Genomic DNA, 25,684 nt, shown 5'->3' with positions numbered 1-25,684 from the left:
TCGTCAGCACCAAAGAACGACGCTGCTTTCTCCGTGCGGGAGATTCCAAATCACAGTAAAGGAGAGTATCCTGAGCCTGGCCCTGGTGCGTCAAACAATGTAGTCGGGTAAATCACAGCCAATCCAAAGGAGGGTGAGATATGGTACGTTGGGAGGAAACGAGAGAGGCGATGAAAGTGAAAGTGATGGCTATGTAAGGTTTGCGGGCATCCTGACTGTAAAGCCGATGCTCGTTCCAGTAAGGGAAGAGTGCTGTTGAAGATCCAGGCACTACATCACGAACTGCGGGATGAGCTCGGACACTGGACCGCTCGTTATGGCTACACCGCCTTTGCACGTGATGTTTGTCTGGCTTTTAACGTTGAATATCCATGCATCAGTCCTAACATAAGTTAATAGTTCGTTTCTCAGTGACGATGTCCTTGTTTCTCGGTTCTCTATAGATCAAATTGATAACCCAATTGTTTAGGTCACTTGAATGATCATTTGCAACACATCTCTGCTCATCTTAATGTTTCCGACTCAATCCCGGTTGTGCTGTGAATAATTTATGTTTAGCCACAATACCAACAGCTTTCACATTTCAGTCCGGAAATAATATCGCCAGCAAAAAGGTCGAATATCTGAATTAGATACAAGAAGTATAGGAGCCCGAAATTTACATTTGTACCGCAAACTCAATCATCCACCCTGAGAGCCTCCCACCGCGAAGTAGAGACTCTGCCATCCTTAATCACACCCATCATGTGCTCCTCCACTCTATCCAAAACAGTAATATCCTCCAACGGATTCTCATTCAAAATCAACAAATCAGCAGCAAATCCCTCCCGAATCTGACCAAGTCGATCCTCCTGCATAATCAAACGAGCAGCATTGACAGTAGCACTGCGCAGAATTTGTAAAGGGCTCAAGACCTTACTGCGGACCGAGAACTCCTTACTCTGAGCAAAATGCATCGGACCAAGAAGATCACTACCAAAGCAAACAGTCACACCAGCCTCAACCGCTATCTTCATCGCCTTAAGCCCCTTCTCAAGAACCTCGTCGTTCTTAGCAGCACCATCAGGAGGTAAGAAATTCAACTGCTTGGACATGACATGTGCAATAAGCGTAGGTGTTAGGAACACGTCCATCTCAGCCATCATATTTGCAGTTTCAAGATCAATGAGGTTTCCATGCTCAATGCCGCGGACTCCAAGCTTGATAGCCTGTTGAATTGCCTGCGGTGTATAGCTGTGACTCGTGACATAGGTGCCAGCGTTGCGCGCGACAGTGACAATAGCCTTGATCTCCTCATCTGAAAACTGGACATGCTCTATGCGGTCCGTGGGACTTGCAACACCTCCACCTCCCATAATCTTGATAAAGTCTGCTCCCTGGCGCAATTCCGCACGGGCATATTTATAGCACTCCGCAGGGCCATCGACGATCCTGCTAATTCCAGACAGCGAGCCTCCGCAGCAAAGCTGGGCATCGTGAGGGCCACGCATATCACCATGCCCGCCAGTCTGGGAGAGGGCATATCCAGCGATGAAGAGACGAGGTCCGGGGAAGACTCTATCCTCAACAGCTTCCTTGATTGCTAGACTTGCGCCCCCGCAGTCTCGGATTGAGGTAAAGCCACGTTCTAGCATGGATTTGAGGACGAGTGGCTGTCGGAGAAGACTGATGCGCTCGGTCATGTCTTTGTAGGCACGGAGATCGGCTTCGCCTGGGACCACTGCGATATGAACGTGGCAGTCGATCAAGCCGGGGCATAGGTACTTTCCAGTCAGATCAATGACATTATCTCCTGGAACATCTTCTGTCGCTGTAATTGAGCCATCGGTGACGATCTGGGTGATCTTCCCATCTGAGATCCGGACTGTGGCATTGTGGATCAGCTCGCCCTGAGAAGGATCGATTATCGTTGCATTCACAAAGACCAATGTCCGCTGAGGATGGAGTTTCCATGGTTTGATAACTCGAGAGATGTCCATTTGTGTAGTATACCGCGTTGTATGCGTTGAGAGTTGTTGGAGAATGACAACAATGCTGATGGATCAAGCATCCAGGATATCAGGTAGGACTGCAAGAAAAAGCAAGTGACGGACCTCTGCGGCAGGCAGTCCGGTTTTGTAGATAAGCCAGTGCAGGGTATTTCGATTCCGACCAGCACTAATCTCGTCAAAACAAAGATGTTTATACACTTAAAGTGGATCCCGTCTAGCCGATGTAACCAGTAAAAAGTAGCGAGATCCACGAGGGACGAAAGGCGATTGGTGGCTTCGGCAGTGAGGCTCCCTAACCGATGCTTGGCGTTCTGGGGACTTTATCCCCCGCGTTTTTGACAGCAGACGGCAAACCGAGATAGAATGGGGCATACTCTGTGCATTGATATTGGCTGGGAGTTACGTATGCCTTCCGCTGAATTGGCCTAAAATTCTGAGGTCCTATCTCTGGAAAATCTGATTTGTCCAAAGTAGCCCGAATCAGTATAAGTATGTAGACTCCTGTCTGTGTCTTCACTCTCCCCTGAAAGATATCCCAGCTCACAATGACTCACCCGGAACCTGACTGGGGCCAGGAGATGGAGCAAACCCATATCAATATTCCCGCTACCGACGAATATTCCTCAGATAACATACCTCTGCTCCAAGCAGTCCGTCTCTACCCCAAGATTGTCGCGTGTGCATTCGGCCTTGCACTAGCATTCCTCCTGACCGGCTATGATACCGTAATCCTCGGCACCATCACTGCAGTTCCATATTTCAAACAAGAATTCGGCGAATTATACAATGGCTCATACATCATCCCAGCAACGTGGCTATCAGTATGGAGCGCCATTGGACCCGTCGGGTCAATGGTCGGTGCCGTTAATGCCGGGTGGTTTCAGGATCGCATCGGCCGTCGTTGGTCACTAGCACTAAGCTGCGTAGTCTGCGCAGCCGGCATTGCCATCGCCTTCTGCTCCAACCTGCCCAGCGAAATGAACTCTCGTCGCGGTGCCTTCCTCGTCGGTAGGACGGTGCAGGGGTGGGGAGTTGGTGGTGCCATGGCTGGTGCTCAGACTTACCTCTCTGAGACTGTACCAACCAGCTTGCGAGGCTCGGCGATGGCGCTGTCGCCGACTTTCATGCTACTCGGAGAACTGCTGGGTGCGGCCGTCATATATGGTTGTGAGAAGAAGGTATCGGCGGCGGCCTATCTTATTCCTTTTGGGACGCAATGGATTACTACTATCTTGCCCTTCATGTTTGTTTGCATCCTGCCGGAGAGTCCGTCATATTTGATCAGGAAGGGGAAATATGACGCTGCTCACCGCGCATTGGCGTGGTTTCATACTGATAAAGTTGACGTCTCTCGCCTTCTCGCCCAGATGCGTTTGTCTATTATGCACGAAGTGCAAATGTCGCAGGAGTTGGCTTATGTCGATTGTTTTAAAGGGACGAACCTGCGCCGGACGATGATTGTGGCTTTCGCTTTTGTTGTCCCCAGTTTCTTCGGAGTGCCTCTGTTGGCCAGTGCCAGTTATTTTATGCAAGTCGTTGGAATGGGATCAAGCCTCAGTCTCATTGTGCTCATCTTGGGCATTGTTCTGGGTCTTATCGCGAACGCGATTGGTGTCTGGCTTATGAGTCGCGTTGGAAGACGTCGCTTGATGTTGAGCACTTTGGCTGTCACCACTGTCATCTGGCTGAGTATGGGAATTGCTGGTTGCTGGTCTGGCAACATTGTCATTTGGTATGTTTTCCATCCAGTCATACTATCAACTCTAACTCATGTATCCAATAGGTATACTGCTGCCTGTATGATGGCCGTGGTAGTAGTCTGTGGACTTGGAGCATGGCCTGCTTCATATGCAGTCTCAGGAGAAGCATCATCCCTCCGTCTCCGCGCAAAAACCCAGGGAATTGGTGTTCTATGCTACATGCTGTCAAATGTTGTTTTCAATCTCGTTCTTCCTTATATTTACAACACAGATGCAGGTGATCTCAAGGGCAAGACTGGTTTCGTCTACGCTGGCTTGTGTTTGCTCACGTTCGTTGTTACCTGGTTGATTATCCCCGAGATGAAAGACCGTACAATACTTGAGGTCGACGCTATGTTTGAATCAGACTTGCCTTGCAGGGATTTCAAGAAGTGGGCACCCGAACGACTACCACTTAAGGATGGAACTTTGTGATAAATCCCATCTCCGAAATTCACACAGTTATCATCAGAGGTCTTCACTACCAATTGTCTTGTCACACTTTGTCACTCCAGTGCTCTATTGAATTAAGAGGAGCAGCGAAAATTACTCATTGGCATACGATCGTTTCTTACTGAGAAACTGTTAATTTTGTAGATGGTGATATATACCTCCCATCAGGAATTGATTCCCCCGGGCTATGTAGTAATGGCCCCTGACAGGTATCATAATTTGAAGCTTGTCAAATTGTCTTAGATTTATGTAAAATAGTTTAAGGCTTCCTTGACTCCAAGTCTGGGCCTATCTCTTCTCATCTTACCAGACAGCGAAACTTTTGCTCAACAAAGTCGTGCCGGTTTCCCAAGTCTGCTCGAGATGTGAAGGATTATTAATATTCTTTGTAGTGTATACTGCAGGATATGGACTTGTTCTAGATGTGGTTGTCCACTATCCAATGGCTAGCCTATACAACAATCGGCACTATTCTCAATTACCATTGACTGATGTCTGGTTATAAGATACGAGCCAGTCTCAATCCTTCCAGTGCACTCTTTGCTGATTTCCATTTCATAGGAAATTGGTGCAATCCATCGAGTTATCAGCGAAATATATGAGCATCAACTCTAGAGACGTTCCAGGGGTAGCTTTTCCATTTCGAACTGAGATCTAATCCTTGACATGCAGCTATAGTGAAGATCAGCGTCCACAGGTGGAGCTCACCTGGTACGAGATGATAGATCTCAACAACTTCATTCAAATTATATGCTACTGACATCTTTTGTCTCTTCCTGTTTTTGAACAGTCACTGACTCCATGATAGCCCGGGCGAATTCGAGGAGCAAAGCAGGGCGCAGGCTCTTGAGATGAAAGATAAATGTTAAAGCACTGGCTATAAGGAACTTGCTATCCTAGCAGAGAAAACGTCTCAATTTCGGGGTTGGATTCCTCATAATGAAGTCAGTGGTGATGCTCTGGTATCGGCTTTACCTATGGCGATCTGAACGAGTAGAACATTATAACAAGCACCTCTACTTGAAGTAGTAGACATTCGAGCGTTTATCTTCATACTTATACAATATCGTATAGATTAATGAGCTAAGACTGGTCCCTGATCCCTTATAAATTAGATTTTTAGCCCGAAGTACATGCCTTTTTGTAACAAGGCCAAGCAATTGATTTTTCTAGTGTCTATACGTGCTTCAAATCATCTTCTTACATCATAGTGCACATCTTTCAACTTCCTGTGCTGGCTATTATCCCATAGCTCTCATTCAATATACCCGATGTTCTATATGATCTCCTTGACCTGGCCGAACTAGAATCTAAACATATCCTAGATTGGCATAGATCATCCAAGCAACTGCCGAGATTCTTTATGAATAGCCTCGCTTTCAGAGTCCGTTTCTTCTTCGGAATCATCATCATCATCTTCTTCATCCTCATCCTCGTTAGACTCCTCCTCTGAGCCGGACTCCTCATCCTCAGAATCCGTCTCACCCTCCGAGTCCGTCTCAGATTCCGTCTCGGTTTCTTCCTCGGACTCTTCTTGTAGCCACTGGTCCAGTGTCTTTTTCCCAGCGGGGTCAGCAGGCACAGGTACACCGTTCCTGTTCCGGGCCGAGGTAGAAGTGCTCTGGTGCTCTTTTAGGGCCTTATCAAGACGGGCACCGGCGGTAAGAGAAGCATGGGTGGCGGATGTATCTGGCTTTACATCTTCAACGCGGAGACTTGGGTCTGGTTCTTGGCCTAGCTCAACCCAGTCTGGTAGGTTTGTGTAGCCGCGAAGACCATGGTAGCCAGCATCGTTCCCGACTACTAGCGTGGCAGAGCCGATGAGCAAGTCCTTTCGGGTTTCGGATGGGCTTGGGGCGTGGGGAACTGGCTTTGGTGCCAGGAGAAGGAGGTTGGCTAATTGGGTAGAGGAGGGTGTTTCTAAAAGACTTTTGTAGAGACGGGCTCGATCGCGGAGGTCGTACGATGTGTCATAGCGTGCGAGAAGAAGGATATAGCGCCACAGCAGGGTGATGCGGTCTTCTTCTTCCTCCTTTGCTTCTGGTTCATCGGCCTTTTCTGTGTGCTCTTCTTCTTCTGGTTGGTCAGCATCTTGCGGCCCTTCAGTGCCATTATCATTCCACTCATTTTGAAACTCCTGCTGGGTAGCGGATTTTTCGGGCACTGTGGAAGATAGAGGTTGTTCGGGCTGTTCTTTTGGTGGGTTTTGCAGGAGATGATGAAGATACACTTTGGCGCCGAGGAGAACAATTTGCTGCTTAACCATTTCAGTCTCATCTGCGAATCCTTTGACGAGGACGCGGAGGACGTCAGATGCAATGTTGTTTGCTGGGTCAACACCAGCGAACTCCCCAACTAGCCAAACAATGGTGGCTCGTGCATCTGGATGAGTTGTTGAACCGAGGTGCTTAACAAGCTGAAGAACTGTGTTTTTATGTGAGGCTGGATCTTGTTGGATCAAGTGGCGAATGACAGTCAACGACTCTGACACAAGGTTTCCATCCAAACTAGAGATCTGGCTGAGCAAGATCCGCAAACACATGCCTGATGTGCTCGTGTCTCCTTGTGCACAGCGCCCAATGGCCCGTACACTCTCTCGCACCAGGTCAGGGTCCGTACCCTTCGAGAAATGCTCCAGTTCGCTGATAATGACACCTTTCCAGTGTTTCCCACAATGCGGGAACAGAATGGTCAACACTTCCAATTTGAGATGCCAGATGTGGGGTGGGTCATTTGCATGAACAAGGAAGTGGGCAGTGTATCGCGCGAAAGGCCTAGGATTTCTCAAAGCAACGGCAACAATGTTGTATAGAGCGATGAGTTGCATGTCCTGCGGGCTCCGTAGAAGGGCCACAAGAGGACCAATAGCTGACTCAAGATATTCCGAGGGAGCAAGGTGAAGGAAACAGCGGACAACACTGACAATGACGGCAGAGTTTCGGCTCTGAAGAAGATTCTTACAGGTCCGCAATAGAAGTTCAAGATCGGGATCCATCACCGGTACTTCATACTCCTCACCGTCATTCTGGTTGTCCTGCTGTTCCTCGTCATCATAGAAAGCCTCAGGCGCTGAGGGCTTAACCATTTGAGTTCGACGAGGGAAACACTTCCGCGCATAGAAAGTCAACAAGCGCAGAGTCGCAAGCTGACCCCACTCGTCCATATCAACCAACTTTTTGACCAGGCTGCGGTAGTTTTTGTGAATCAAGTCGATCTCGTCCGGGCACAAATCCAAGAATGCGGCAACTGCGGGACCAACCACAAAGTACTGGGAATCGCCCAGAAGTGTCGAAAGATAACCCATCAACTGCGGCAGAGTGTTGGGGTCTAAACGATAGCACTTGGGGATAGCCAAAGCAGCCGCCTTGCGCACATGTGGACTCATATCTCCGCATCCTCTCTTGATAGCCAATGATACGATCTGGCTGATTACTGGAACTCGGATGCCAGACATAGTACGAAGCGCCATAGTCCGGACCTGAGGATTGGAATCGGTCAGAGATTTCTGAATCGCGTTGATAGAGAGCAGTGCCAAATCCGGTTCAGCCTCCGCATGATGGACCAAATAGATGTAGACCAATTTCTTGACTTCAAGGTTGGCGCTGGCCACATTTTTGACAACCGCAGAAAAGAACGTGAGGGAGGGCTCGGAGCGGTACATCAACTGTTGCAGTGAATTAAGTTAGCCATTGCGATTCATACGGTACTTCAGAATCCCCATACCGAGATGACCCTCCGCATTCCATCCAGCACTTCCCGCTCATGGCGACTGTCAAGCAGCTTCTTAATATGAGCAACGCTGTAAGTTCGTGACGAGTAATCTGGTTTCGAGCTTCGATTAATAGCAGCGGACTGGGCAGCCTCTAAAGTGAGCTCTCGGGCTGTGCACACAGTGACGTCTCACGGTCAGTTACAGTCAAAATGGCGCCCTACACAACCCGACGTACCTGTCTCCAGCATCGAGGATATCCTGGAAATTGTTTCCATCTTTCCAGTTTCTGAGGGCCCAGTCCAAGGGCGTGGGGTGAATCAGCCGGAGTTGGGGGAGGTGAGGGGAGGAGAGGCGGAGCTGCTCCGCGGAAGTGAAGGATGATGGTTGCCCGCCTTGATCTGCAACTTTCCACTGCACCACTCCATCCTCGATAATTTATCTACCACATGGCTTGTTACAGTTAACGCATCATGCGCTGGGGATAATATGACCAATATCGACTCGATGACATCGGAGGGGCGATATAAATAGGGCAACAGCACATCTGAAACAATGAGGTCAACCCCAACGATCGCTCATTGCGACTTCGTGCCCGATCTGCTCCAGCAACTCCTCGAGACCAACTCAAACGCGCATTTGATTGTCTGCGCGACCAAGGCCGAGTTCCTTGTGCAGTTGACGGCGGCCATTCGTTTTCAACGCGCAGAGCCAGATGCGGCAGCGAGCCATGATCTACTTACAAAAACCATTGGATTGCTTGCAAGATCCAGCAAAATCAGGCTGGCGTTCTGTCCGACCCTTGAAAGTCTTCGGGCATACCTCGCAGTTCTGACTGCTGCTGACGGGATGGATATTCAGGATACACAGAGTTCCAGTGACCGACAACTTCTTGCTGTCCTGAACATGGTGGCTTTGCATGTTACGACTTCGGAGTTCTCGGCACAAGGGCTCTCGAGAACACTTGCCGCGGCTGTCGAGGCTGCCTCCAGGGCCGAGCTAGACCTCCAACTCTACGAGTGTGCAAATGCTCTAGATCCTACAAGTGCCGACTGGGGAAGGAAGCTATGGGATATGAATGCCCCTTTGTTGAATGGATCCGTTCGGATGCGAGGCGATGAAAGCACTATGAGTGGTCGGGGTGTTACCGTGAAGCGGGTTGCTTCGCGCTGGTTCGAGTTCGACCAGGAATACTGAACCAGAGAGGTTTCATTGCTGAAATCAGACATGATATTGTACCATAAAGAAACTCCTTATAATGAATCTGAACTGCCCGGGTATCCTAGAGCCGACCGCTGAACTCCTGTTGCGTACGCAAATGAAAGCCGATATCTTATAGAGATTTCTCCATCTCTGTCATGTAGAGCTTGATATGTGACTCCAGCTTCAGGTACTGATCGTGGGCCCCTTGGATCTCGCTCTCAATGTTTTCCTTCAGGTCGAGCATCTGAACGAGTGTTAGTAATTGCATATTCCCGATGATAAAAGCTCAACTGTACCTTCTTCTCTGTCTGCTCAATGCGGATACGCCTCCGCTCCATGTCGCGTTGCTTCTCTGCACGCTCTTCACGAAGCTGCTTCTGTACATTACGAAGCTCTTCCATGCGTGCCTGCGCAATTTCTGCTTTCTCCTGTGCGTTCTTCTGAAGTGCCTCAATGCGCTCGACCCAACGAGCCAGTTGACGTTGCAATAGTTTCTCCGTCTGTTCGACTTCACGGACACTGTTGCCCCTGTCTGAGATAGCTTCTGTGGTTCTGGCCGCGCGATTTTCTTCCTCGTCCTCTTTCTGTAATTCCACTGAGATGTCATCTAACAGTTTGACACAACCCTGTACGTCGTTGGAAACCACAGTGAATGTGTCTGACGAGGTCTGGAGTGCTCGAGCACGCCTTTCCATCGCATCAATTGAAGCCTTCTCACGCATCAGATGCTCAGATAGCTCAGCCAGTGACGACTGGAGGGTAGCGGGAGACTCCAGGACGTAAGGTCGCAATTTCTCTGCTTCTTGTCGAGTGCGGACAGTCCTTTCGGTCTTTTCTTCCAATTGTTGTTGCCGCCGAGCCCGATCTGTCTTGACACGGTCGAGTGTCTCTGCAACCCGCGACTGCTCCCGGCCCAATTCCAACAGTCGTGCCTTAAGCTCATCGTTTCTGGAAACCTTTTCACGCACATGCGCCTCGTTAGATTGAAGGTCTTGTCGCATCTCGTTAAGTCGTAGTTCCATTTCCTGATTTTCTGCGAGAAGTTCATCGATGCGCGATTTCGTCTTTTCCGTCTTGTTGAAGTGCTCGTCAATGACGGGTGTTTGCGATTCGCGGAACCGAACAAAGTTGATCAAGTATGAGAAGATCTTGACGAGTCGCTCATGCGTCGGTTTCGTCAGATCTGTGAAGGTAAAGTCGTTGACACCGCACTGTTTGAGTTCATATGGGTCAGCTTATGCATCCTCTGGATTTCGCGATCAAGGTCATGCAATTACCTCCGCCAATAGCTTCCGTAGCATAATAAAGAACCCCATAAGATTGCGAGTGTCATTGGGAACGATATCAGGGTAGTCGCCGCAGAGGTCTTCTGCAGCTGCATGCATGGCGGGCTCCACTGTCTCCCGGGTCGTGTTCATGAGAAGCTCTGCGAACCACTCGAACACCATCTGGATTTGCTGCGCATTCGGTTTGGCCAGGTCGGCGAGGGTGAACGGGATACCGATGTCGTTGATACATCCTGCAATTTCTTTATCGGGCTATCTGTAATTAGCATGAGGCGCGGTGAATAGAAAAGCTCAAACTCACCAGGCGCATGAGGGCGTCGTTTTCATCCTCCTTCTTGCGGCCTCGGCCATGGTGCTGGTTACCGTGGAGTTGCTGGCTCATGCGGTTATTGTAGCCAGCCGCCATCGAGTTTCGCGACATAATTACTTAGAACCCTGAAAAGGCAAGGGGTTTATCAACGGGGTAGGCAAGTGTTGTGATTCGGGTTGTTTACTTAGAGAAGCCTCACCGCCCAATTGAGGTTAGTGCCGGGCTGGAGGGGCAGAAGCAAACAGGACAAACAACATATTCATGACTCTTTCTTTCATGTCGCTCTCATTATTCGCATCCTCTACCTGTTCAAGCAAAATGGCGACTACCACAGACGGCGCGGCTGCGGCCAGTGCCAAACCATTCGAGTAAGCAATCTACGGTCCTCCGGAGGCTCCATAAACTCACCATTCCTCTTAGCATTGTCGCAACCTACAATGAGCTTCTACGCTCCGATCCCGACCTCACCATGCCTATCGCAGCCATTGAAGCTTTGGTTCTTCTCCTCACACAATCCGCCTCATCAACGATATCAGAAACCCTAGATCTGTTGGAAAAATCAACCGCCCACCTGAAGAAATCTATTCCGAACCCCATCGGTCTCTCCGCCGGAACCGACCTTTTCCAAAGATATTTGATCACCACATTACAACGACCTGGGCAGCTAGGCCCAGCTGGCGACTTCAAGGCCATCCGCACACATCTTCTCTCGAATGGACGACTATTCATTCGCCGCGCAAAGGAAAGCCGATACAAGATCGCAGACTTTGGGCGAGGCTTCATTCGCGACGGCAGCACTATCCTCACAAATGGCGGTTCCCGAGCCGTCTCGGCGCTGTTGCAAAAAGCAGCTGATGAAGAAGGTGGTCCTTCCGCTGTGCGGTTCCGTGTTATCTACGTCCTGTCGTCGACTGCCACAACTTCTGGCGATTCATCTGAAGAGCCTGAGGGCATGAAGACAGTGCGCGCTCTGAGAGAGAAGGGCGTCCCGGTCTCGACAATCCCCGAGTCGGCAGTTGCATATTCACTCGGCAAGGCCGACATGGTCATTGTCGGTGCTGAGGGCGTGGTGGAGAATGGCGGTATCGTGTCTCGTATGGGAACCTACCAGATTGGTCTCCTGGCCAAGGCCATTGGCAAGCCTTTCTATGTGGTGGCAGAGAGCCACAAGTTCGTTCGTTTGTATCCTCTCGGCCAGTACGACCTACCGATCGTGCAGCACGTGCTCGACTTCAAGTCCGAGGAGGACATTGCAGAGAGCACACAACACTCTTCGGAGGCGACTAAGAATGAGGACCGGACCATCGAATTGCCTCTCTCTGCCTCGGTTGATTTCACTCCGCCTCATTTGATCTCGGCGCTGATCACGGACAGCGGTGTCTTGACACCCAGTGCTGTCAGCGAAGAATTGATCAAGATTTGGTTCTGAAGAAAAAGCAAGCCAATGTTACGTGATTACCTGTATCCGCCTCTGATGCCGTTTGGCAGAGTTTCAGATAGATGACATTATGGAGAACGACTTGATGTGGCGCCTGTTCAGACCTGGTTTTAGGTGGTCCCACGCGGAAGCCTCTTTTTGAATAAGATAGGGGACTCTCCTATTCGAAGGCGTATGTCCCAAGCGTGGAATTTGGCCAGAGACTGGCCACATGCTATACAAGCCATAAGCTGCAGGAGGCATAAGCTGCAGAGCACACTAAATAACACGCCTCTTTTTCTCCATGATCTAACGCCGCAACATGGATACCTAGTGATTTACTTTGCTTCCCAGACTTTTCCATCTTTTCTGGTGCTCATTTAGTACATGTAAACAGTATAACCTCACTGGCCTACTTAGTATCTCCAGCCCAGGTTTCTCCCAACCCGTTTATTATAGACTAGGGCTTGTTATGACGTGAGGGCGGGGTGTATCAACTACCCCACTTGTTTCCATTTTGAAGAGTAAGAAGTGACAACTCCCAGTGATATGTAGCTTTCATTTCACAATGGAATATGAAAAACACTTCATTCCTCTAGAATCCGACCCTGCAATCTTCACAAGTCTAATGCACGATTTGGGCGTTCCAAAGTCATTCAAATTCATAGATATCTGGTCCCTTGATGCAGACCAATTGCATATCATCCGTTCCGAAACCCAGAATCCTATTGAAGCGTTGGTCCTTATTCTCCCAGACTGTCCAGCATACACAGAGCAAACAGTCGAATACAGCATTCCTAAGGGAGACATACTCTGGCTACAGCAAAATATCAACAATGCCTGCGGTCTTTACGCTATATTACATTGTATTTGTAACATTTTAGCCACTAAGGAAATTGGTAAGATACCCCGATTTAATCCTCGTGGGATGTAATAAATAACATCAACTACAATCTCTATTCAGACTTAGGCTCTTTCATGGACGGTTTCATGAAGGAACCAGCAGTCAACCACGCGCGGTATCTACAGAATTCGCCGGAATTAGAGACCATCTATCACAAAGCGGCATTAAGTGGCTCTACAGAGCCTCCAGCTGCCGAAGATGAAGTCAAGTATCACTACATATGTCTAGTAAGGCGTTCGGGTTGTCTCTACGAGTTGGATGGAGATAGAGCGGGGCCAATATATCGATTCAACCTGGCAGATGATGAGGACATTCTTTCAAAGAAGGGGTGTGATGTTCTGAAAATGTATATGGATAGCTGTCCCGAGGGAAGCTTTAGCCTCCTAGCTCTGGTCAATTCTAGCTAGTACATCACTGACGATTTGCATATTCTTGTGACGCTGGAATACGGCGTGTCGTCCATCCTTCGTTGTCCTTGATATTGATACCCACTCCCATCAGGTGGAGGAAGTCAAGGTTCGCTCTCGAAATTGTGATCTTGGCATAAAAGCTGCAAGGTGCGAGAAAGTCGATGTCCTTAGCGTTTTTCACTTCTGATACCAGGGTAGCCATGTATGATGCCGTGGCTGGGTGATATGAGGCAAGAAACCATTGGTCTCTTTCGAGCGATCTGGCCGGGTAACGGGAGAGCGAAGCCATTTTTGGCTTCATTTAGGTCGCAAGTCGAAATGCGAGAGCGCCAACATCCTGGTCAACACAGAAGGTGACAGTGCTTGGCGCGGTAGAAAGGCGGTTGCTACTAGGTAACCTCTGAAGTAGTCATTGCCGCTATCGATTACACAAGTCTTGACATCCTAGTTGCAAACTCCAGCCAGGGACATTCCGTAAAGCCACACATGATATGTTGTCAACATGATCAAGTTGTAATTCGGTTTGTGACGAGAACACGCCATTCCTGCGCTTGCATCGCGGCAAAGGCATACAACAGCAAGTAGCCAAGAGCGACGAATATCCACAAAGCAGCCATGGGAGTAAGATTATCCCAGCTTAAAAAATTCGGTGAAGGCTAGTAGGTTGTAGTGATGATGTATGGGGACCAGCGTTGCGTAGTGTGTGATGAGACAGGGCTCGAAGAGTCAGACGACAAGGAAGTGATTCCGACTGATGCTCAAATATAGACAAAGCCCTTGAGGTTGTAAGATATCAAGTAATGTCAGATAATCTATGAACACGCAAGGGAAGAAACGGATAGAAAATACAATGAAATAAAGAAGAATAATACGATTCTCCTTCGCATCCCATGATATCAGATCATTTTAACCTGACCTGACCGACACTTGACATTCTAGATTCGAATTTTGTATTTTTTTTTTTTGTGCTTCCCACGTTCTCTTCCGGGTTGTTCCATCCAATACGAGGACGAAGTGGTATGTCTTCCGTCCATTTAGAGTGCGTGTCGGATTATCGGACTGCAGAGATGCGGGGTTGGGACGATCTTTCACTTATTATTCTCCACCAGATCCCGGGTGCTGAAGGTTCTACCTTTGGGTAACGTAGTGGAATTCCCTGCCCAAGTCATAGATCATCTGATAAGTGTTTGGGCACGAAGACTGGTGTTGAGCGGTTTCCGCCAATTAGGGTCTGGCGCATGATCGATCGAAGCGAGTTGAGAAGATATTAGGGTTTCCCTTTTTATATTGGGTTCTAACTATCTAAGGTTAGCACATTCAAAGGGAAAATATATTATTTTTTAGAACAGAGATGAAATAGTAGTAAATAACGGTATTTATCAAGCTACATTATCGACTTTGTTCATCCTGATTAGATAAAGCACAACTAATTTATGTATCCAAGGTTCGTTACGGGCCGTTAAGGGTGACCAAGAAGACTAAATTTTTGCAGGGGATTCCTAAATGGACCCTACTTTTTTGACGAATGGACCTCTCTGTACTTTCCTAACCCTAACTAGTAAGGCGTCGTAAGTGTATTTCACTGCTCATGCAAAATGTATGAATTCCTTAGCATTCCTACCTTACCTATAATTTTCCGAGAGTCCTAACCCTCTGCATTTTGAAAACTCTATAGAAGTAGAGGAATTAGCCTATATAGCGGCTAGATAGCCCTCTCATATCGAAGGTTTTTAAAAGAGTTATATCAAAAGTGAAGAAATAATTGTATAGAATCAGATGAATATAAAGCTATTTTACGCTTCCTAGGCCGATTAGACTAGGCATTCCCGTCCTAAGAGGTAGAACTTATCGCCTTCAACGCCAAGGCCGTAGAATAGGCTATTAAGATGATCGTAACACCGCTAGTCCTCGGTGTATTAGCGGTGGTAAGAACTTCATTCATTTTGAGCTAATAATGCTTAGTGAAATACAATTACGGCGCTTTACTAGTTAGGGTTAGACAAATGTAGGGGGTTACCGTTCGTCAAAAAATGGGATCCATTTAGGAAAGCCCTTTTTGTAAAGTTGTTTTCCTCCCGGTACTTCACTATGATCCTATCGAATAATATCACCGGGAAGGGTATAATATCATCTCTTTAACGCCGACCTTTTCTGATCCGATCCCCTCTACGTCAATCAATTTACCGAAAGTCGCATAGACCGGCTGATCACCCGCAGTCGGACCGCCAGGCGTAGCAGTAGTAGACACTGTTTCCCCTGCACTTCCTCCTTTAGGTCGACATTCTATAGAGGCAGCAACCATCTGTTCGCTAGTATAGGATCCTCCGCTAAACTATCCGTCCGGGAAGATACGATCCGCAACCCATTCGAGTCTTAACGATAGTGACGGAAATAGGTGATATGATCTTCCGATGCGTACAAGAAGCTTATTGTCTAACTACTAGCCGCTTTGACACGGAGGTCTTCGGAGACGAACTTTTCGTCGGAGAAGTCGAATGTTGGCTGCTTCTCTAAAGTCAGATCTAGATCTACATAGGATAAGACTAGGATGAGACTAATAGGCAGCAAAGCGCTATCGACAATGGCCGTCCACTCAAAGGGCCGTTTCATGGTCTCTGCACCCCCGCTACTCTTCTACCTGACAGCCTAAGAGGAAGGAAAAGCACTATCCCTTAATATTTCTCTATCAGCGCTGATCGAATCTTTTTTTGATTTCCTCTATAGAGACGTCGTAGCTGATTTCGATATTCTCTAGTTCCATTACACTAACTAATGCCTAACAGTAGTCCTCTTTCCAGCCATATTCTCGGCTTTTCTTACCGGGCAGGATAGAAAGAGGACTAAACTTAAAGGATCCTACTAACCTAGGGTAAGCAACAGTTTGCTTGACGCAACCAAATCATCCATTCCGGTGACTTCGGTAACAGATGCCCTAACAACTAGCATAGAGCTTAGAGTGTCCGGATCGTGACCTTAACTTTGTGTAAAATGCGCTGAGGCTAGATTATAAGCTAGGGTCGAGACGGGGATCGACATTTCACGAGCGGTAGCCTAGTGGCCGTTGTAGACCCCGCTTTCAGAGAAGGTAATCCTATATTCGTTTAACAGACGAGTGCCCACTAGAAGGTTACCTTCAGGTAATGTCCAACCCGGTTTAAATGAGCGCTCGTCCTTTTGAGCAGCCCGAAGCGAGCCAGTTCTCGACCTTGCCTGTTTAATCTTTAACCGATTTCTGGGTCCTAGAACCCAGCTCGTGTCTTCTCCAAGAGCAGCACTTCCTTCAGTGCCGAATCTTCATCCCATGAAGTCATGGAGCCAGACGATACTTTTGGCCGACTTTTTAACGAATTTGCTTGAGAAGTCAGAATTCTCCACTTGCTTACAATAGTTTCCCAGTCCCCTTCCTTTTGACTTTGAATAGCTCAGGGCCAAGCTGGTTCTGTCGAACCTGAGAAACGCATCCATTCAGAAGTAAACAAAAAAAAAAGAAATTGATCATCACACTTCATTATGCCAGGCCCAAAAATGATGCCACATAAACACCCAGCCTCGTAAACCTCAACACTTCATTCTTTACCCTCAGCATTCATTCCCATTTACTGGCAACTGCTCTACATCTCCGTAACCCGGTCAACCCTTACGGAATAGTATTGGAGAATCGCACCGAGTGATTCGTACGTGGTTGTCTTAAGTGTACGTTACAAATTCCCACCCCTTACATGATGTTACAGCGTACTATTGCATGGCGTTTGAGAACGGATGATTGTAATTCCCAACTACAACTTATTAATGTGAAAATAGGTGCCGAATTCCCTGGAAACTGTGAGACAAACTTAATCACTTCAGGTCCATCTCCCAGCCGCATTCAGCTGAGGTCGCGCCAACCATGACGGACGACAACAAATCAGCAGATGTCGAATCTGACTACTATCGCTTGACGGATTCATCATGCGCCGCGCCGAAGGAGGCGGTCCCCTGGGGGGTTGAGGAGCCAGCAAAAACAACGACTTTAACCAATAGCCCTGAAAATGAAGCAGAATATCCATCCTTGTGGAAACTAATTCCTATCACAGCGGGGCTCTGTTGTAGTATTTTCTGTATGGCCTTGGTATGGTGCTATCCATCCCACAAGTTTAATATCACGATCCCGCTAACAGTCATTTTGCAAAGGACAACACAATCATCGCAACGGCTATTCCAAGAATCACTGCCGAGTTTGATTCGCTTAATGACATGGGCTGGTATGGTAGCGCTTACATGTTGACCACATGTGCGGTAACCCTTATTTTCGGCAAGCTTTACACATACTACTCGCTCAAATGGACATTTATGACGGCGCTGGCCTTGTTCGAGCTGGGATCGCTTGTCTGCGGCCTTACTACATCCTCGACGGGCCTCATAATTGGCCGAGCACTAGCTGGAGTAGGAGCTGGAGGACTGTTTTCCGGTGCCATGCTTGTCATCGCAACCCTTGTACCTTTGCGAAGGCGCCCGATTTTTTCCGGGTTTATTGGGATCGTATTTGGAATTTCTAGCGTGGCTGGTCCGCTGTAAGGCAAATCTTTTCTTATTACGGGCAGTGATATTTTGATCTCATACTAATTATATCTCATATCACACCAGGATGGGAGGCGCTCTAACAGATCATGTCAGCTGGAGGTGGTGTTTTTATATCAACTTACCATTTGGAGCCATCACAGCTCTTGTTATTGTGTTTTTCTTCCAGGATAAACAAACCAAGAACAAAATCACAAACCGTGAGAAACTACGGAGTTTGGATTTAATTGGGACAGCCATTTTCCTCCCCGGTATCATTTGTCTCCTTCTTGCCTTGCAATGGGGGGGTCAAAAATATCCCTGGGCAAATGTGCGGATTATCGTGCTGTTTGTGCTATTTGGGGTGTGCCTTTGCGGCTGGATCTACATTCAATATCGGAAACAGGACCGAGCGACAGTACCGCCTCGAATCATCAAGAACCGCAACGTGTGGGGTGCAATGGCCTACACTATTTTGATCGGCGCTTCTTTCTTCGTCTTGGTCTACTATGTAAGTGTGCTGTATTCGAACCACGTGGATTATTACTGACTATATGTTGGAACAGCTCCCCCTGTGGTTCCAGGCAATTAAAGGGGCCAGTGCTACTAGCTCTGGCGTGAGGAACCTGCCGTTAATTATAGGCGTGTCTATCTTTGCGATGATTGCAGCCATACTAGTGACGCTGTCCGGATACTACAATCCTCTCATGCTGGCCGCGTCCGTAATCTTCAGCGTCGGCAATGGCCTCCTCACAACACTAGAGCCTGACTCAGGTCCCGCCAAGTGGATAGGCTACCAAGCGATGGCTGGTATTGGGGCAGGCCTGGGTATGCAGCTGCCTAATATCGTTGTGCAAGCAGCAGTCGATGATGCTGATGTCCCCGTCGCGACTGCGTTAGTCGTATTTAGCCAATCGCTGTCGGGTGCGATGTTTATTTCCATTGCCCAAAATGTATTCCAGAATCGACTGATTGCAAATGTCCAGAAGATGGCACCAATGCTCGATCCATCCCTGGTGACCCAAGCTGGAGCAACAAAGCTGCGGGAAGCCTTTCCTGACGACATCGATGTGGTACTACAAGCCTACAACGGTGCTGTCACCCAGACATTCTACATCGCAGTTGCAACGAGTAGCCTTTCGATATTTGGGGCTCTGTGTCTACAATGGATTTCTGTTAAAAAGAAGCAGGTGACGACGGCTCTTTGAGGAGCGGAAGGCGGTTGGATGAATGTTTGTAGAAGATAGTACATCCTCGATGATATTGGCTTATAGGTCGATAGAAAGATAGGGGTTGTATGAGCTTACTATGCACTCTAATTGAGTATCCCCCGACAAATTCTGCGTAGATATATTATTCCGGGTTCTTCTCAAGGGACGAAGGGTCTTTGATTTCCTAGTTTACCCGTACGTTTTGTTGTAGAATTTTGTTGCATCCTGTCCCATAAGAGTCTTTTGAGGAAGAGCAATTTAATTGAAGATTGAAAGCTGTCTTGGCCTAACTTATTAGGCATTTCTCTATCGTTCGATTGTGTGATGGAAATGTGGTCGTCCCTCTCCATCGAGGATTATGTCGGTTGTTTTCTGTACATTTTCCTCGCCATTTAAGTCGCTCGCTGGAGGTTGACTACTCTTTTACTCCTTTTAAGCTTTGCTGGTGGGCAATAGACCAGCATCTCCCCAAGGTGTCGATTACCTTACCGGCAATAGCATGCTGTGCGTTGGTGTTTGCACGTTATCCTTGTTCTTATAAAATTTATATTTCTACAGGAAGTATCTGCTTCCATTTGTTGTGTGCATGTAAAACTCTGTTCATCAATCACAATGTGGAGGAATCTCTTATCACATCTGGCCTCTTAATGGCAATAACTATAACGGCGTTCAACAGCCTACAGATTTTCCTAATACTTCATTTCCTAGGTATCAGGTACCTGCCCCCGATAGTAGGATCTATATCCACACTGTATAGGGAGCGTACAGACGCAGGAGGCCGCCGTCAGAATGGCCGCCACATTGATGAAGCTAGCCTTTTGTTGAGGACAAACTTTCAAAAGAGCTCGCCCCGTTCTAGCATTGGAGAGACCGTACTAATTCTAAAGGGCATGGGAGGAGGGTGCTTGGAATACATCTTACCGAGGGCTTAATCTACTGCGTTCTTATTATAGCATATTATTTTCTAGGGTGTGGCCTTCTGCTTTATTCCTTTCTTCTAGAGCGTCTAGTTGTCTCACTATATCGATAGCCTAGGTTTCTAAGCCGGTGGAAGAGCATCTTACTGAAGCTCTTAGTGCTGGCTACTAAAATCTTTTATATTTTAGCGCTACTATGGCAGGTAGATTTAAGAGATTCCGAATGGGTAGGAATTGAAGTAGGAAATAGTGAAGGTTAGGTTTGGATGGTATTCTAAGCAAACGCTGTAGAGAGATATTTAGGACTACTCATATATTACACTTTATGGTTTTAGTTTGCTCGTTAGATTGAAGCACGAATTGTAGTCTCTAGACCTAAACTTCCAGGAACACTGGTAGGCAGTGCGGTTCCTAATGGAGCAGGCGAAAGCTAGAAAGCAAGATGAAAATAGGAGGGGCTGGTCCGAGGAGAGCAATGGGATAAGCAATCCGGTTGCTTTATGAGTAGCTCAGGATCACTCAGTGGGCGGCTTAGGGCGGCGGCAATATTACCGTCAACATTATTATATTTACATACTGTTGGAGAAATAATGAATGGATATTACATTATCAACATCAATGACAGGTGAATGATGATAATCGACTCGTGATAATAAAACAGCTATTGTGATTGTACATTCCTGGTATACTTCCAGGCAAAGAGGGATTTCGAAAACCAAGAAAGCAACACAAAACCCAACAGAATAATGATCATCGGACTGTATTGCCATTGTATCACTTGACCTCCTCAAAGAAACCTTCAAGCCACCTGGAAACCACCGGAAGTCGTGAGTAGCCAACCACATCCAACCGGGCTTAGCAAGGCAACCAAACACCCTGAACCCTACACTCAAACCTAAAGGCGATATACCAAATCTCTAGTACAAGCAGTTCTCCGTACACAGTACAATTACAAAGAAAAGAAAGAAAGATCAACAATCCAAGAGCCCCACAGGTTCCGACCCCGCTCTCCAGTCCCCAAACACCGAACCTCACCATCTCAGATCCAAACACCCATACTGTACATTAGAAAGCAACCGAAATAAACCTACTATACCTCACTGCGCCCACACAAATTCAACGGCTACCCGGTCACAGCCACAACGCCAGAGCCAGAGCCACCTCCACAGATCACCTGCCGCATCATTCCGGACCCTGTTTGTTACCGAGTGACACTACTCTACTCTACCCTACACTACAGCCTGAGACCATGGATGCCCAACGGTTACATACAAGCCTTCAGCCTCATACCCAAAACCTATCCCCGGGATCAGGATCGGGGACCAGGTCGGGGGCCAAGTCCGATGCGCGATGTTTTAGTCCTGGCACGTGGTCAATTCGACGATTGTTGACCAGACGGGGGAGTTGCAGATATAGTGTTTTGGAGAGGGAGCCAAATCGGCTTAGGAAGCGGATGAGCAATTGAGTGTCCCTCGTAGGAGAATGGGAGGGATGGTTTGGGTTGGGTGGGTGCTATATTATATATCTGCGCTGTCTGTTTTTCGGATGTCCTCCGGATGTCTCAACGATATCGGCTATTCGTCGAGGAACACCTGGCAAAAGGGGAATACTCGAAGCGAGCTGGGCGCATGGTGGGATATGATGTGTTATCTGCTGGCATATGGGTTGGCGTTTTGCTTTAGATCGGGTAGCGGCGTTAGTGTCTGAGGCGGTATTGTGTTGTCCGTTGTCTTCGAAATTTGGGTTAGCTTCTTTTTGTATCTTGCCGTCTTCGTCCAATTGCGATCAGTGTATATAGAATGGTGGTTATTGGTTGTGATACGTTGCGTGGCGAATTTTCAATGGAAGCTGAATCGCCCCTTCCAAGTTCCAGGTATCAGGGCTACTCCAACACCAAGAATAGATCAGATGCGGTGAGGGCGGAGCGAAGTCGGCCCACTACACAAGTTACTTCGTGGCTCAACGTTATCTTTGTCAATGTACTTTAAAGGTTAATAACTAGGTATATCTTGCTTTAACGATGCCTAATATATGTTGTCAACCCTACAGAGTATATGTGTTTATTTTTTGGATAGTATCGTAGTAGAACTAGGCCCCAGTCATGACATAGGAATTTCAACAAATAAAGAGCCCCCCTAAAGCATGTCAGGCACATTGTGGAACGATCTGAGACCCAAAGACATAGGATTTAAAAGGGGGATGAAACACAGGCAAGGAGTGTTCTAGATCTTATCTAAGAGAACCTGCATATGGCTTCCCAGGTAACATGGCAATAATTGAAAGATTCAGTTACATCCTTAAGGCGAAACAATGAGATTACAATGATATTGAATAGAACTGAAGAAAAACACACAATAAAAATGGGGGAGTCCACATCCCTATGGCCCCCAATGGACTCGGCGAATTCCGCCGATCTCTTCCACACAGTCCCAATCATTCCCCTAAATGACCTAGACCCTGTTCCTAAGCACTCATGTAGACTAGCTCAATACTGAGATTTGAAGAATTTGCCGATTTCATCTCAGATGACCCATGGCCCAAAAGTCAAGAGATCGACTCCATTTCCGTGTCCAGACTGGACCGCTTCGGCTTGGGTTCCACCGGGCGTTAACGGTGGCGTGGCTCCCCATGTAGACATTGACCACGAGCGATTGTGAAGAGTTGAGTTGGGAAGTAATGTAGAGAGTAACTTAGCCCAAATTAGGGTTGATAGGGCTATCATCTCTAGAATGACTCTATAAATATTTAGTCTGCAGCGCAGGGTGAAGAAAACACCAATCCTCGCTGCGTCATAAGTGGATATCCCCCACAGCTGCCAATTTCCAATAAACGAGGAGAGTCTAGACGTGGTACGAAAGTCTCAGGTACCAGGTACCCGTGTCACTGTTGAATTACAATAACTTATAAGTTAAGTTAGTTAATAAGATAATATAGGCTCCTGCTCGGAATGCCAAGACAAAACAAAAAGGGCTTCAGGCCCTCTGTGTCTTTTTGTCTTTTTCTTTTCTTCCTTTCCCTTTTTCCTTCCCCAACTCTCCTTCCTTCCCATGGCCCTTCTATTTTACTCTACCCACACACTAGACTTTTCACTCTCCATGAGTTCAGTCAACTGGTCGTGCGACCTACCTGATAGCGACTGATCATTTGGCCCCCATCGTCATGGCGATATGGCCATTTGGCCGCAAGAGCAAGCGGCATACCATCCAACTGGATGGCGCCGAAGCCGCAGACCTCCAGTCCGCGTTTGCTGCAGAGCCTACGTTGGGCCGCAAACCTTCCCGTCATTCCAAGCGCCCGAGCAATCGCACATCAGCGGGTGAAGCCGCAGACAGCCGACGCAGCTCTGCGCTCGTGCCGTCGAATCGACCTATCTCATCCCTGGACCGCCCTGCCTCCCTCGCAGATCACACGACCAACCCTCGCGAACGTCCACCCTCGCGATCCGCATCATTACTCAAGCGCAAACCGAGTCAAAATGGCCCGAATAAACTCCGTCGGAGGCTCAGCAAGCGCAAGGCCCATGAGATCATGCGAGAGCGGGAAATTCGCATGCTGTCATCCACCCCGATCGATATCCCTCACCACTCTACCGACTATGGACTGGAACACCGGCGGCGAAAGGCAAACGGACGACGTGCCGACCGGTATATGTCTGACATCAGCCTTTCGATCCGGGACTCGGCTACCTCGTCCACGTCTGACATGTCCGACCCTTACACCTACAAGGTCAATGCCTTTGCCGCACTGACTCCTCGCCCTGTGGTTCGCTATGTGGAAGCACCGCGTCTGCAGACCGCCCGAAGCAGCAACCCTCCCGCGTCTAGTCGACAGGACAGGGAGCGTCTCAAAGCGATGACCATGTCTGAGGAGGATCTTTACTACTCGAAGCGACGCGTCAACGAACTCGCTGATTCCTTAGATGCTGGTGCTCTCCGCGAGTTACTCGACCGTGACCGTCGTCGCCGGGAAAAGAAGCAGATGGATGACCAGGAGAAACTTCGGCGTAAGCTGCAGGAAAGAGCCGATGCGCAACAAGCAGCCGACGAACAAAAAGTCTCCGAACCAGAGCCACAGCCCGAACCTGAACACACTCAACCCGAACCGCCTGTCGCTGAACCCCAGCCGACCCACGATGTTATCCCCGAGGACATACAGGAGGACACCCAGGAGGATAACCCATCGGTCGAACCGGCTGCAGCAGAGACCGGGTCATGGTTACGGGGAGCTTCCCGAGCCAGCGTACACACTGGACGCGACTCGTTGGAAAGCTCACGGGTTGTTGGAAACATCGATGATGGTTCTCTGCGGGAACGCAGATTGATTCAGCGCCCCAGCTTTGCGCCGTCGCACGACATTACCATGTCTCGGACTACCCTCTCGCCTTCTCACTCGTCTCTCCGGCAAGGGCTCAGTAGCCCAAGCCACTCCCAAACCTTTGGAGCTGGCTCCACCTCCGACATCTCCAAGGGTGTCGACTCAGAACGCCGACTCTCTGACACCAGCGGTCGCCGGGGTAATACCATCACCTCCCTGTTCCGACGTGGTTCCTCCCGTATCAAACGGTCATACAAAGAACGCTTCCAGGACACATCCCCAGAAGTCTCCAACGCCTCCCACGAATCGTTTTACAAAATCCAGACGCAATCATCACCCCCTCCGCCCTCGATAATCCCCCCGAGACTTCTCGTTCCCACCAACCCCATCAAGCGTTCTCAATCCAAGTTCACTGAACACTTCGGTGACGAGCCTCTGTCGCCTCCCGATTCACGCCTGCAGTCACCAGACATCCCCGAGCAAGTGCCCGAGTCCTCTCTCGAAAACCAGGAGACATCTTTGCGAGGTCCAACGCCCAGCGCCGCCGTGGACATTCAAAACCCGAAGCGGCGTCACCACGGTTCATGGACCGCAGAAAGCTTTGATGCCGAGTCCGACAACGTGCCTCTGTCACAATCTCTAGCCTCCATCGATTCCGAGGGATCTTGGATGTCAGGCCAGTTCTTCCGCCGGATGTCGCAGAAGCCCAGCAGTCCCGTTCGGACCAACCTGAGCTCGTTTGGGTTAACGGAGGAGGACGGCGCAGAAGATGATCTCGAAGCCGATTCGATCGATGAGTCTCGCCGTTTCAGCAGCAATGTCTTGGGAGAGACAGAGCACCAGAATGAAGCAACACCTGAAGCCAGCGATCTTGCTGAAACCTGGCACAACGAAGTTGGCCGTCGTCCAGTTCTTGTGAACCCTGTTGTCCGCCCTAAGTCTACCCAAGGAATGCTCCGAGGCGTTCCCTCTCTCTCACCAATCTCGGCGGAAGAAGATTATATCATGGAAGAGACATCCCCTACTGAACTGCACAGAGTCCCCAGCGCTAAAGCTGAGATTGGATATGCAGAGTAGACTGGAACTATTTCCACGATGCCATCCGCATCAAAAGGGCCCGGCATCCTAGTCTCGCTCATTGTCATGGCAGTTTATCAGTCAAACATTTTGACTTGTTGATCTGACCAGACTGTTCACTCCTTAAACATCTTTCCTTTGTCACTTTCCTTTGTTAGACCCATCTGTGATTGAAGTTGCCCGTTGGCCATTTGTACGATTTCTGAT

At 48.5% G+C, this 25,684-nt stretch overlaps 10 protein-coding genes across 10 annotated transcripts; 6 read left to right on the top strand and 4 right to left on the bottom strand.

Annotated features, from left to right (window-relative positions):
* Nucleotides 1–677: 677 nt before the first annotated feature.
* On the bottom strand, nt 678–1,979 carry N7446_001812 (metal-dependent hydrolase family protein; the record flags this gene model as incomplete). The annotated part of the gene is made up of 1 exon (XM_058510561.1): nt 678–1,979. One exon carries the CDS (start codon nt 1,977–1,979, stop codon nt 678–680), a length of 1,302 nt encoding a protein of 433 aa, XP_058376097.1.
* A 557-nt stretch (nt 1,980–2,536) lies between these two features.
* N7446_001811 (uncharacterized protein) lies at nt 2,537–4,165 on the top strand (the record flags this gene model as incomplete). Its single annotated transcript, XM_058510560.1, has 2 exons — nt 2,537–3,723; nt 3,775–4,165. 2 exons carry the CDS (start codon nt 2,537–2,539, stop codon nt 4,163–4,165), a joined length of 1,578 nt encoding a protein of 525 aa, XP_058376096.1.
* Nucleotides 4,166–5,519: 1,354 nt separating this feature from the next.
* N7446_001810 (AP-3 complex subunit beta) lies at nt 5,520–8,250 on the bottom strand (the record flags this gene model as incomplete). Its single annotated transcript, XM_058510559.1, has 3 exons — nt 8,131–8,250; nt 7,907–8,064; nt 5,520–7,847 (listed from the first exon to the last, which is right to left on the bottom strand). Exons 1-3 carry the CDS (start codon nt 8,168–8,170, stop codon nt 5,520–5,522), a joined length of 2,526 nt encoding a protein of 841 aa, XP_058376095.1. The 5' UTR covers nt 8,171–8,250.
* Nucleotides 8,251–8,447: 197 nt separating this feature from the next.
* N7446_001809 (uncharacterized protein) lies at nt 8,448–9,089 on the top strand (the record flags this gene model as incomplete). Its single annotated transcript, XM_058510558.1, has 1 exon — nt 8,448–9,089. One exon carries the CDS (start codon nt 8,448–8,450, stop codon nt 9,087–9,089), a length of 642 nt encoding a protein of 213 aa, XP_058376094.1.
* A 136-nt stretch (nt 9,090–9,225) lies between these two features.
* On the bottom strand, nt 9,226–10,802 carry nuf2 (kinetochore-associated Ndc80 complex subunit NUF2; the record flags this gene model as incomplete). Its single annotated transcript, XM_058510557.1, has 4 exons — nt 9,226–9,339; nt 9,392–10,306; nt 10,373–10,633; nt 10,683–10,802. 4 exons carry the CDS (start codon nt 10,800–10,802, stop codon nt 9,226–9,228), a joined length of 1,410 nt encoding a protein of 469 aa, XP_058376093.1.
* A 207-nt stretch (nt 10,803–11,009) lies between these two features.
* On the top strand, nt 11,010–12,120 carry N7446_001807 (translation initiation factor eIF2B subunit alpha; the record flags this gene model as incomplete). The annotated part of the gene is made up of 2 exons (XM_058510556.1): nt 11,010–11,059; nt 11,112–12,120. The coding sequence occupies 2 exons, from the start codon at nt 11,010–11,012 to the stop codon at nt 12,118–12,120; spliced, it is 1,059 nt and encodes a 352-aa protein (XP_058376092.1).
* A 556-nt stretch (nt 12,121–12,676) lies between these two features.
* N7446_001806 (ubiquitin carboxyl-terminal hydrolase) lies at nt 12,677–13,419 on the top strand (the record flags this gene model as incomplete). The annotated part of the gene is made up of 2 exons (XM_058510555.1): nt 12,677–13,007; nt 13,073–13,419. 2 exons carry the CDS (start codon nt 12,677–12,679, stop codon nt 13,417–13,419), a joined length of 678 nt encoding a protein of 225 aa, XP_058376091.1.
* A 4-nt stretch (nt 13,420–13,423) lies between these two features.
* On the bottom strand, nt 13,424–13,711 carry N7446_001805 (uncharacterized protein; the record flags this gene model as incomplete). Its single annotated transcript, XM_058510554.1, has 1 exon — nt 13,424–13,711. One exon carries the CDS (start codon nt 13,709–13,711, stop codon nt 13,424–13,426), a length of 288 nt encoding a protein of 95 aa, XP_058376090.1.
* A 3,597-nt stretch (nt 13,712–17,308) lies between these two features.
* Nucleotides 17,309–19,166, top strand: N7446_001804 (MDR family MFS transporter; the record flags this gene model as incomplete). Its single annotated transcript, XM_058510553.1, has 4 exons — nt 17,309–17,530; nt 17,593–17,972; nt 18,046–18,469; nt 18,525–19,166. The coding sequence occupies 4 exons, from the start codon at nt 17,309–17,311 to the stop codon at nt 19,164–19,166; spliced, it is 1,668 nt and encodes a 555-aa protein (XP_058376089.1).
* Nucleotides 19,167–23,245: 4,079 nt separating this feature from the next.
* N7446_001803 (uncharacterized protein) lies at nt 23,246–25,477 on the top strand (the record flags this gene model as incomplete). Its single annotated transcript, XM_058510552.1, has 1 exon — nt 23,246–25,477. One exon carries the CDS (start codon nt 23,246–23,248, stop codon nt 25,475–25,477), a length of 2,232 nt encoding a protein of 743 aa, XP_058376088.1.
* Nucleotides 25,478–25,684: the final 207 nt, after the last annotated feature.

The sequence above is a fragment of the Penicillium canescens genome (assembly GCF_028828765.1).
Source record: "Penicillium canescens strain IBT 15451 chromosome Unknown utg000002l_segment0_segment0, whole genome shotgun sequence".
Classification (NCBI taxonomy): Eukaryota; Fungi; Ascomycota; class Eurotiomycetes; order Eurotiales; family Aspergillaceae; genus Penicillium; species Penicillium canescens.
The sequence above is the reverse complement of the archived record's forward strand: the minus strand, read 5'-3'. Positions and strand labels throughout refer to the sequence as shown.